This window comes from Oryzias melastigma, unplaced genomic scaffold (assembly GCF_002922805.2).
Source record: "Oryzias melastigma strain HK-1 unplaced genomic scaffold, ASM292280v2 sc00983, whole genome shotgun sequence".
NCBI lineage: Eukaryota > Metazoa > Chordata > Actinopteri > Beloniformes > Adrianichthyidae > Oryzias > Oryzias melastigma.
Window position 1 is genome coordinate 25,217 of NW_023417568.1, and position 11,834 is coordinate 37,050.

The following is an 11,834-nucleotide window of genomic DNA, read 5'->3' on the forward strand; positions in this document are numbered from 1 at the left end:
ATGCAGACTTTTCTGGGGCATTTAGCCATAATAATAAGGTTATAATGTATAGCACTGATCATAATATTGAGAATGAAATAAATAGACCCTTTTCACATGACAACAGACAAAAATGGCGACATCACCATCAGTGTGTTAAGTGACTTCCAGTATATGGTTCTAGACCGGCAAAGCGGAAAACTGAACGCTGTTTAATGCAATTTAATGCGTGTAAAAGGCTGGGAATCAATTAAAAAATGTAACCAATTAATTGCCAACCGTAAGAGGCAGAGGGGATCAGTCAGGTATTGTGATTTCATTTATGTTTCTGAAGTCTATGCAAAAACGAACAGTTTTGTAAGGCTTGGGTACGAGCAGACAAGGAGATCTCCAGAAGCTGGAATTAGTTATGGCCCATCTGTTTTCCAACAGGTATTGAACTTCCTGTTGAAGCTGTGCATGCTTAGCCGAGTAACACGATAGGCATGTTGTTTGATTTGAGGATGTTCACCAACATCACTGACTCAGGATAATGCAGAGGTACGAGAGGGAATGTCTGAAAAAAGAGAGATCTGGTTGTGAAGTAGACTTACTTTGATGACTTAGGTAAGGTGCTAATTAATATAATATTTTGGAGTTTTGCAGTCAGGAACATGATCCAGCCTGGTGAAGACCATCACTCTCCGGACTGTACTTGGATGGGGAACCTGTAGTGGACAGAGAAGCAACAACTCCCACAGTACGGTCAATGTACGACTTCAGCATGTTAATGTGACACTCACGATTTCCTACTTCGGTCAAGAGGGCTCCAACAGAGTCAGTTTCACTAAATTGTTCTTTAATTATGTATGGTCCACTTAGATGCATTTACCTGTAGTACTGATTAGGGATGTAACGACTATCCGGGTGCTCGAGTATTCGCGATCTGCTCCCAAAATTTCGAGTACGGATATTTGCGACGTCCAAGATCGCTGATTCGCGATCTTCATAAATGTAGTAAATTGTAGCAAAAGATGTTCAAAATATCAATTGAGGACGATATATTTTTGCTCTGAAATGCGGATCAATGTCGGATTTTAAGTTTACGAACTAAAATAAAGCCGAAAGAGCCGCCGTACTTCTACTGGAAGTAAATACATCTTTGTGACGGTGAAGCTTCCGGTTTTCAAAGTAAAACTAGCGAGAGCTTTTTTCCGTTCAAAAACTGAGACTGAAGTTCCGCTCACAGACATAACTTCTGAAAAGAACGAATTAGCTTTAACATCGGAGCTTTAGCTCCAGTGTTTACATTCTTTTGGTTATGATAACTCTTTAACATTTGACGTAATTAACGAAAATGCAGCTTATTCTGAAGAAACAGGAGGATGTAATCAACGTGAATCAGCTGATTCTGCAGCGGAACAAAGACTTTCATTGGAGGTCTGCACCAATATGTGATGCTTAGAACGTAAAATATTGAAGAACTTTGAAGATAAAAAACTGCGTAGAACATTTTCAGGTTTTGTTGTTAAATGACCCAAAACAAGAGTGATTTTTATCCTTTTTATGTTGTTTTAGTGCTGAACCAGAAGATTGAAAAACAAAAAAACTTTAAACTGACAAAAACATGTCTTTTTATCTGAACCTTTGTGTTTTTTTAATCAGTTTAGATGATTCTGATCACCTGTTCTAAATAAAGGTATAAATGATGATTAAATACAAATAATTTCAATTTTCATCCATCTAGTAAATAGATAGCAATAAACATTATAATAAAAAGTAAGAATCTTGGTTCAACTGGTGAATCGTAGCTCTTGATTCATGAATCGAATCGGATCGCCACCTAGGTGATGATCCACAGCCCTAGTACTGATCCATCTCACAATGTCTCTGCACAACTTTCTAGTCAAATCTCCTTTTCATTTTTTCTGTGACACAGACACATTGTTGAAAGCCACTTTCTAAGCTCGCTGCAACTTTTCTCTGAAAGAACTAACATAGTTCAACACGTTTTGCTTAGTGTCACAAGAATTAGACAGAAATGCGTCTTTCAAACGTCTCAGGGTACAACAAACAATGTGACCAAACACAAGCCCTGCCGGACTGAATCCAGTGGATTCTTGGACACTTTGACAGGTGGTTAACATGAGAAAAGGCAAACTTTCAGCCCACTCTTTATCAGAATCTAAAACGATTTTCCGCCCCTTCAGGTGGCCACACGAACCTCAACTGTAAGACACACCTGTGTTCCATTTAAGATGCACCCACTTCTCTCTACTACCCTCCATGGACCTGGAAAACCCCAATACCCACAACACCAGTATGGGTCAACCCCCCCATAATGGTGCACGTGAGGATCCTTTTACACATCGTTTTACACATACATTTACATTTACATACAGCCGATCACGCCGCCGTCAGTAGATTTTTGTTTGTTAACAGAAAGTTAGCGTCCAATCCTGCTGGTCACATGACTCACCTGATGCTGTGTCTCTGCTGTATTTTTAAGGTAGAACACGTATTTCCTGTATGCAACAGATGATGCTTTTCAGTTGGTTTAAGGAAATGTATTTTTGTTTATTCCTGATTTATGAAAGTCATTGTAAATCTGTTTGAACAACAAATGTTAATCTATTGCAACGCCCACTAGGAGGGGCATCCAGTGTATAAAAGGGAAGTGATGCAGGAAATGTTTGATGGAGCTTTGGCTTATGCTGATGTGGCCCTTGGAAGAAACTGATGTACTCTTTCCATTTTGATCAAAGAAGAACATATAACCTTGGCTCCTCTGCAACCATTATTGCAAGCTGCATATTGGTTTTTGGAAGACTCTTCCTGAAGGAATCCACGACGGCCAGCAAATGGGATCAAATGAAAGTCTTATTTCAAAAAAGCAAGGAAGAGAATATTTGTTATCCTTACAAGACTTTTGCAGGGCAACATTTCATTGGAATCAAAATTTGCAAGTGATAAACAAAAAAATGAAACTGTAAATTTTGCATATGAAAATAGTTTCCCTTTAACATGTTCTAGAGTCAGATCTCATTCTCAGAACTTCTGATGCTTTCAGAACTGTGAGTATGATCAAATTTACTGAATATTTTTAACTTCTATTACAGGACTTAAAGAGACAGTCTTGTGTGCAAAATGTTGGACAGTAAAAAGAAATCATCACCTCAGATAGTAAACATTAGAAAATATATTTTTTTAGTGCTTTGTAGTTTTTTTTTTTCTAAATATCTTCACTTGTTCATTAATGACTTATCCGTGTTTTCTTTCTTTAAACTTGTTTAAACTTTCATTTTTAACAAAGCATGAAGGCACTTCAGACATTTTTGGACTGCAGTGAATTTCATTTTCTACTTATAGTGTGACATCCAGAACTTTTTGAACATCTGCAGGAAAACATGAAAAATGGATCAGTACACTACGCTGATGACTGTCTTCTTATTCGGTAAGTTTTACTGTTTAGGAAAGTTCTGTGTTTTTTTTCTTTTACAGCTGTGTTTTATGAGGGATGGATTTGTTTGAAGTTTGTGGATGAATATAAAATCTCATTGAATCTAATAATATGAAATATCCTGAAGTGTGTTCTGGAGTTTTGCACACTAATATCCATCCATCCATCCATCCATATGTTCACCATTGATTTTTGTTCTAAATTCAGTGTCTTCCTAAAAAAAATAAAAATAAAAAATAAAAAAAAGGTTTAAATGTGTTATTTTAACAATCATTACGTCTCCATCCAGACTTCATCTCCTGCTCAGAGGTCCCCCCTCGTCAGTACTACTATGTTAACAAAGCTCTGAACTGGAGTGAAGCTCAACAATACTGCAGAGAGAAATACACCGACCTGGCTACGTTTGACAGCATGGATGACTTGAACAGACTGAAAGCAGACTTTTCCTACTCCTGGGCTTGGATTGGTCTTCATGATGATCCAGCAGCTTGGAAAACATCCATGGGAAATGAGAGCAACTCCTGGAGATGGTCAGCAACAGGACAAACCAGCAGGACTGGATTCCAGTCGTGGAGCATTAACTGTCCAGATTACTGGAAAGGAGAGGAAACATGTGCAACAATAACTAAAAATGGGGTGTGGAACGATGATCTCTGCGGTTTCTCCTACAGTTTTCTGTGCTTTAATGGTAAGACAAAATTTCTGGATTTTTCCGAAATTGGTTCGAGTTATTATACTTATTAAATTACTGTATGAATTCATTTGAGCTCTAACAAAATCAAAGATGTAGAGATGAAAAACTTGGGGAGAAACTAATAGAGAACAAAGCACTATACGGTAAAAGAAAGCATTTGAGTCCAGCCCGAACTCTATTTTAGGTGTAAAGTTGAACATTCAAATGTGAAATTTAATGGGAATATTTGACTTTCATAAATAGGACTCATTCAATGACTTGAATTGAGTCCAGTTCACAGCATTCAACACTTTATGCCTTCTGTCAAAGCTTTTAAAATAATGTAGTCTACCTATAAACTCAGTCAAAACCCTTGGATTGAACAATTCTGTTTCAGTTACAGATCAAAACAAGAAAAACTACATTTATATCAATCAAGCAATGTCGTGGAGTTCTGCTCAGCAGTACTGCAGGGAAAACTACAAGGACTTGGCAATGATCGAGAACCAGGAGGAAAACATGGAGGCTCTGAAGGCTAAACCGTCCAGTTCTACAGTCTGGATTGGTCTGTATCGAGAACCCTGGACCTGGTCTGATGGAACCCTGAGCTCCTTCAGAAACTGGTATCCCACTGGATTAAACAACGTCAACGAAAGCCAACACTGTGTTACTGAGAATCCCCAGCATCAATGGGCCGATGAATTCTGTGACGTCCCATGGGTTTTTGTCTGCCATCAAGGTGATCATTCAAAGAAATGCTGACAAGTTTAAAAACAAAATAATTGACTTTTGCGACGGTTTTTCCTGATCTGTTCAGTTTCAAAGAGGAAAACCACTTTGAGGATGAAATTCAACACTGATGCTGACATGACCGACCCAAAAGTCAAAGCCCAGATCCTGGAGCAGGTAGATTTCTGTGACTCATCATTCTTTCATCATAACTTAGGTTTATATTTATTACTGTTTTTTCCTCCATTTTCTTTAAGCTTCAATCATTGCTGAGCAGTGGTGGAAGGACAGACATCAAACTGCAGTGGAAGATTGAACCCAAGGAATAGAACAGAGAACACAACATCTCTGTCTGATTCACACATCCAGTTATTTTATTCATCATGAAGAATCTCATTTATGCATCAAATCTGAACATTGTTTTTCTTTTTCAATTTTTGCTACAACTACAATCATACATTTGGGGGCTCCTCCGGGATGGAGTTTTTCAAATGAACCAGGAAGATTTTACTGAACTGAATAAAGTTTATCTGAAAAGTTCTGTTTTTTGCTTTTATCTCTGTTTTCACATATAAAATTACTGGGTTCTCTGATAACTGCCTGGAACCTTCACAACACCAAATATCTGAGACCCAGTTTGAATAAAGAAATACTCGAATCACAGTTTTAATCTCAAATTCTTGTGTGTATATATACACATGTATGTCCTACATCACGAGGAAAATTCTAGAAGAAGAACATGTTAAAAACACCAAAAATAATATTTTCATTGGAGTAGATCAGCATTATTCTGCTCTGTTTTACATTGATAAAATGTTGTGATCTGTTCATAATACACAGACTTTTCGGGGACATTTTGCCATAATAATATGCTTGAAATCTATAGCAATGATGATAATATTGAGAATGAAACAAATCGACCCTTTTCACATGACGACAGACAAAATGGCGACATCGCCGTCAGTATGTAGAGTGACTTGTGGTATTCGGGTCTATACTGACAAAGCGAGGAACTGAACGCTGTTTAAGACAATTTTACCTAAATAATAAAAGGTAGGCTCACCAATTGTAATGAAAAATATTTATTTATATTAGTTCCCTACCAAACAGTACTAGTTTTCCTCTCTTAGATCATTCACAAATCAAAATACAAATGTCAGTAATTCTGCCTGCAGAATCCTGCACAGCTCTTCCCCCAAATTTGCATGGACGATATTAAACAAGTGGTGGATCATTTCTCTATGACAACCTCATCATAGTTAGACAAAGGGTACAAGTACTTCACTGAATGCTACTTGTTTGAATTATTATTTTATTCTAATTTATGCTAATTCTTGTAAAAGTGTATGAGATGTAGATCTGCCAAAGATCCTTTAAATTAAACTGCAAATAAAAAAATCAATAATAAACTTTCAAAACTACTAAAAATGTAAATAAAGTTCCCAGAGATTGACCACTACTCATTTTATATAAGTACATGTGTTCATTAATAAATTCTATGTTAAAATGTTACGAAAAATAAGTTTAATTTTGCAGTATTTTGATGATCAGATCTACTCATTGATGACATCACACTACAGTACGGCCACTTAGACAAACAACTTAGAGTGGAGATCTGCTCAAGCTATTATTTATTATTTTGCATTGACAGCTCCTTCACTAACGTCTGCTCTCCTCAATGTTTGTGTCACTGAGCAGAAAGTGAGCTGCATATTCTAGTGGGATTTCCTCCAATCCGTGCGACCAAAAAGAAGTTCAACACTGGCAGGATGTATTTTGAAAAAATTACTTGTGAATAGTCACTTTCTTTTTTTTATGTGCAACCAACGACAAACTAGCATGCTACTCGCTAGCACCCACTTTAGCACAAACCTCACGCTTCCCAGCCTGATTTCTCTCTATTAAAACACGATTCCTGTCCTGTGATGATTCCCTCCATCGGATTATTTTGTTGTCAAGGTTTTTAGTTGCAAATATTGCGCCCCCTTTTGTGATTCTTATCGTGCTTGTTTGGACCTCCTCGGCTTTGATGAGTTTAAGAACAACTTTCTCAAAGCACTTTGTGATAACCAGGAGATAATAAACATGTATATAATTTTAATATAGTCATTTTCAAGGAGTTTATCTTCAATTACGTTTGGTCCAGCTAACTTTGTCAGGAGAACAGATCCAAAAAACTGCGAGAAAAGTGAGAACTTTTTCTCTCACCTCAAAATGCCTCTGGACAACTTTCTGGTCAAATCTCTCACTTCTCTCCACGACCCTCCACAGACCCGGACAACTCAAACCCCCACAGCACCCGTACAGGTCAACCCCCTACTCTGGTGCACGTGAGGATCTTTACTCCAGAAAACAGAATCAGAAGAAAGTCAGTTTTTGAAGAGAACCCGTTTTTACAGGCTTATTTCAACAAGGAAGAAAACATTTCTTATCCATAAAATACCTTTGCAGGACAACATTTCATTGGAATCAAAATTTGCAAGTGACAAACAAATTTAAAAGAATTATTGCTGTCAAAAAGTTTGCATATGAAAATGGTTTCCTGGAATAAATTCCTTATAACATGTCCTAATATCAGATCTCATCTTCAGAACTTCTGATGTTTGCAGAACTGTGAGTATGATCATATTAACTGAATATTTTTAGCTTTTACAGGACTTAAAGAGACAGGAAAATAGTCTAATATGCAAAATGATGAGCAGTAAAATTAATTATCACCCCAGAAGGTAATAATAGTGTTTAGTAGTTTTTTTTGTTTTGTTTTTTTGCATATTTTTAGACATTCATTGATGAGTGATCCGTGTTCTCTTTCTTTACCCTCATTTAAACTTTCATCTTTAAACATGAAGACAGGTAAGAAATGTTTGGACTTCAATGAGTTTCTTTTTCTACTTATAGTGTGAGACTAACAGAACATTCAGACCTTTTTGAACATCTGCAGTGAAATTTGGAAAATGGATCAGTACACTACGCTGATGACTCTCTTCTTATTCGGTAAGTTTTACTGTTTAGGAAAATTCAGCTTTCATTCAAGCTGTAAATTCTTTATGATGGATTTGATTTGCATTTGAAGTTTGTACATGGATATATAATCTTATGGGATCTGGTGATAATAAATATCCTGGAGTAGGCCTATGTTCTGGATTTTTACACTAATAGTTATTTTAAATATATTTTAATTTTTTTTTCTAAATTCCATGTCTTCCTAAAGAATAAAGTCAGGACATACGTACGATAAAAAAGTGAAGCAGCAAAAGTATCTTGTTGTTTAAATGTTTTATTTTAACAATCATCACCTCTCCATCCAGGCTTTATCTTATGCTCAGAGGTCCCTCTGCGTCAATACTACTATGTTAACAAAGCTCTGAACTGGAGTGAAGCTCAACAATACTGCAGAGAGAAATACACCGACCTGGCTACATTTGACAGCATGGATGACTTGAACAGACTGAAAGCCGACTTTTCCTACTCCTGGGCTTGGATTGGTCTTCATGATGATCCAGCAGCTTGGAAAACATCCATGGGAAATGAGAGCAACTCCTGGAGATGGTCAGCAACAGGACAAACCAGCAGAACTGGATATGAATCGTGGAACCATAACACCCTAGATTATTATAAGGGAAAGGAAACATGTGCAACAATGGATGGAGGGCTGTGGAACGATGAATTCTGTGGTATATCCTTCAGTTTTCTTTGCTTTAATGGTAGGACGACATTTTGTGATTTTTCAAACACTGTTAAGAGTGATTGTTATATTTTAATGTTATACTTTTAAATGTGTCATTTATTAGTAACATTTGTACTACATTTAATGACTAGAATGAGTCCCATTCACAACATTTATGACCCTATATACCTTCTGTCCTGTCTGTCAAGCTCAGAGGTCCAGATCCACATGTTGATCTTTTATCTCTCCATGGTGGCTCCTTGGTCGAGCGTAAAATAAGTCATGGAGACTGTCAGAGTCAGCAGCTCCCTGCTAATGCCTGCATAACCAAAACTACCTAAAGAAAACAAATAAACAAAGCTTGTAAACTAAGACTACTAAAGTCCAACCCCAAACTAAAATAACAAAACACAGCAGTGAAAGACTGCTGAGGACAAAGAGGGGAAAAGAACAAAAATAAATAAAATAAAATAAGAATAAAACAGCAATGTTTAAAGTAAGGATTACTTAATTATCATGTATTAAATTTAGATTAGTTACATTTATAAACTGATGTCTGAGGTTCACATAGATGATAAACTATGATGGTTTTTACATCCTGTTGACCTGAAGACGTCTGGTTTGTTCAACTCTACCCCCAGAATGAACAGATTTTCTTTTGAGTTAAAAGCACATATTATCTTATGCTGCACAACATTGGTTACTAGCTGTCCAGAACTGCAGTGAGATGATCCTGTTTGGAACAGAGCAGCTTTTATTTTGAAAATAAGTAAACAAAAAAAAAAGAAAACACACATTTTGAGAGATTATAGGTTCTTTTCATATCTTTGCTTTTGTTTGTGCCAAAAAATAGACATAATTCATATTTACTATTAAAATAAAGAAGGTCATGAATGCAAATCAAAATTTCTAAAAGGCTAAAGTAAGAATATGCGGCTCCTTCTAGGTGTTGATCAGTACAAAACAAGTCCAAATGACTCCTTTACTGTTAATGGTTGCTGACTCCTGGTCTAGGACTTTATAAACTCATTCAAAAATTTAGGATTAAAAAATATCCTGTTTCAGTTATAGATCCAAACAGGAAAAGCTACATTTTCATCAATCAAGCAATGTCATGGAGTTCTGCTCAGCAGTACTGCAGGGAAAACTACAAGGACTTGGCGATGATCGAAAACCAGGAAGAAAACATGGAGGCTCAGAATGCTATACCGTCCGGTTCTATGGGCTGGATTGGTCTGTATCGAGAACCCTGGACCTGGTCTGATGGGAGCCTGAGCTCCTTCAGAAACTGGTATCCCTCTGGATTAAACAACATCAACGAAAGCCAACACTGTGTTACTGAGAATCCCCAGCATCAATGGGCCGATGAATTCTGTGACGTCCCATGGGTTTTTGTCTGCCATCAAGGTGATCATTCAAAGAAATGCTGACAAGTTTGAAAAACAAAATAATTGACTTTTACGGCGGTTTTTCTGTTCTGTTCAGTTCCAAAGACAGAAAGGAAAACCACTTTGAGGATGAAATTCAACACTGATGCTGACATGACCGACCCAAAAGTCAAAGCCCAGATCCTGGAGCAGGTAGATTTCTGTGACTCATCATTCTTTCATCATGACTTAGATTTATATTTATCACTGTTTTTTCACCATTCTCTTTAAGCTTCAATCATTGCTGAGCAGTGGTGGAAGGACAGACATCAAACTGCAGTGGAAGATTGAACCCAAGAAATAGAACAGAGAACGCAACATCTCTGTTTGATTCACACATTCAGTTATTTTATTCATCATTATGAAGAATCTTATATATCTATCAAGTATCAAAATTATTTTTGTGCTACAGCTAAATACATATATGTGGGGGCTCCTCCGGGATAGGGTTTTTCAAATGACCCAGGAAGGTTTTGCAGAACTGAATAAAGTTTTTTATCTCAAAAGTTGTGCTTAGTGCTTTTATGTCTGTTTTCATACGTAAAATTACTGGGTTTTTCATAACTGTCATGACGCTTCGGAACCCTAAATATCTGAGCCCCAGTTTGAATTAAAAAAAACCTCACAAACACAGTTTTAATCTTAAATTATTTCATATATGTTCTCCATGAGAAAAATGCTACAAGAAGAACATGTTAGAAACATCAGAAATATTATTAAATTAAACCTTTTCACATGACGTCAGACAAAATGATGACATCGCCGTCAGTGTGTTAAGTGACTTCTGGTGTACGGATTTAATCCGGCAAAGCGGAAAACTGAACACCGTTTAACACAATTTCACATAAGTAATAGGGCCAGGAATCAATTAAAAAGTGTAACAAATTAAATGCCAACCTAGAAAAAGTTATCTCGATTATTTGCGATTAATTTCTTTTAGGGCTGAGAATCAATTTAAAAAAATAACGTATTAATGGCAAATCTGGAAGAAATTAATCAGGATTAATTAACTCTTTTTTGAGAGTATTTGCCAACCTCGTAGTATTATTTGCAAATATTTACAATATAAATTCACTCACAAAATTTTACATTTAGAATGTTTATTTTTAACCCTTTGGAATCTAAGGCCTAAAACTCAGTTTGTCAACTTTTTAATTTACCTGCAAAAGCTTAAACTGTGGTCAGGCTTTGGCACCAACAGACAATGAGAAGCTCAACTAGAACCTGAAGGTATGACAGTTCTATTTCAATGACGTACTTAACTTCCACCTCCAGTTGCTGACACTTCTCAGGATGAACTCTGTAAAACTGTTGCTTGATTGGTTTAGGATCGTTTACATCTATATCGTGCTCAAGTAGAGCCATACGAGTAGCAGTATCCTGAAACAAGCATGGAAAGCAATAAGTTAATTGACTCTCAACCGCCCTACCGCTGCGGCCAAGGTGCGTTGTTTAGTAGGTGGATCAGAATGCCATCTCACAAAATGGCATTGTGCACCACGGCTGCATTGTGGGGCGGCCGTGGTGCAGTGGTAGGGCAGTCGACTCCTGATCAGAAGTGAGCGGGTTCGACTCCCGCCTTGCCCGCCCATGTGTCGAAGTGTCCTTGGGCAAGACACTGAACCCCGAATTGCCTCTGCTGGGAGGTTGGCGCCAGTGTTCGGCAGCGGAGCCACCACCAGTGTGTGAATGTGCGTGTGAATGGGTGAATGGGTCTGTGACTGTGAAGCGCTTTGGGCCCTTGAAGGAGGGTAGAAAGCGCTATACAAGTATACACCATTTACCATTTTACAAAAGAGCGCGACGACCCTGGACTTTATGTCCAACAACCAAATCATTTGGGCTAAACCCTGTTGTCCCCTGGACCACCTCACGAGCAGCCAACATCATCCATGGCAACGCCTCCTCCCAATCACCATG

At 37.4% G+C, this 11,834-nt stretch overlaps 2 protein-coding genes across 2 annotated transcripts; both read left to right on the forward strand.

The window, feature by feature from the left end:
* Positions 1 to 3,688: 3,688 nt before the first annotated feature.
* On the forward strand, positions 3,689 to 5,340 carry LOC112140905 (putative C-type lectin domain family 20 member A; the record flags this gene model as incomplete). Its single annotated transcript, XM_036211202.1, has 4 exons — positions 3,689 to 4,139; positions 4,489 to 4,830; positions 4,909 to 4,997; positions 5,078 to 5,340. Coding segments are annotated over 4 exons (954 nt in total), but the record flags the coding sequence as incomplete, so codon positions are not given.
* Positions 5,341 to 9,349: 4,009 nt separating this feature from the next.
* On the forward strand, positions 9,350 to 10,267 carry LOC118598484 (L-selectin-like). The gene is made up of 3 exons (XM_036211201.1): positions 9,350 to 9,894; positions 9,973 to 10,067; positions 10,147 to 10,267. The coding sequence occupies exons 1-3, from the start codon at positions 9,597 to 9,599 to the stop codon at positions 10,216 to 10,218; spliced, it is 465 nt and encodes a 154-aa protein (XP_036067094.1). The 5' UTR covers positions 9,350 to 9,596; the 3' UTR covers positions 10,219 to 10,267.
* Positions 10,268 to 11,834: the final 1,567 nt, after the last annotated feature.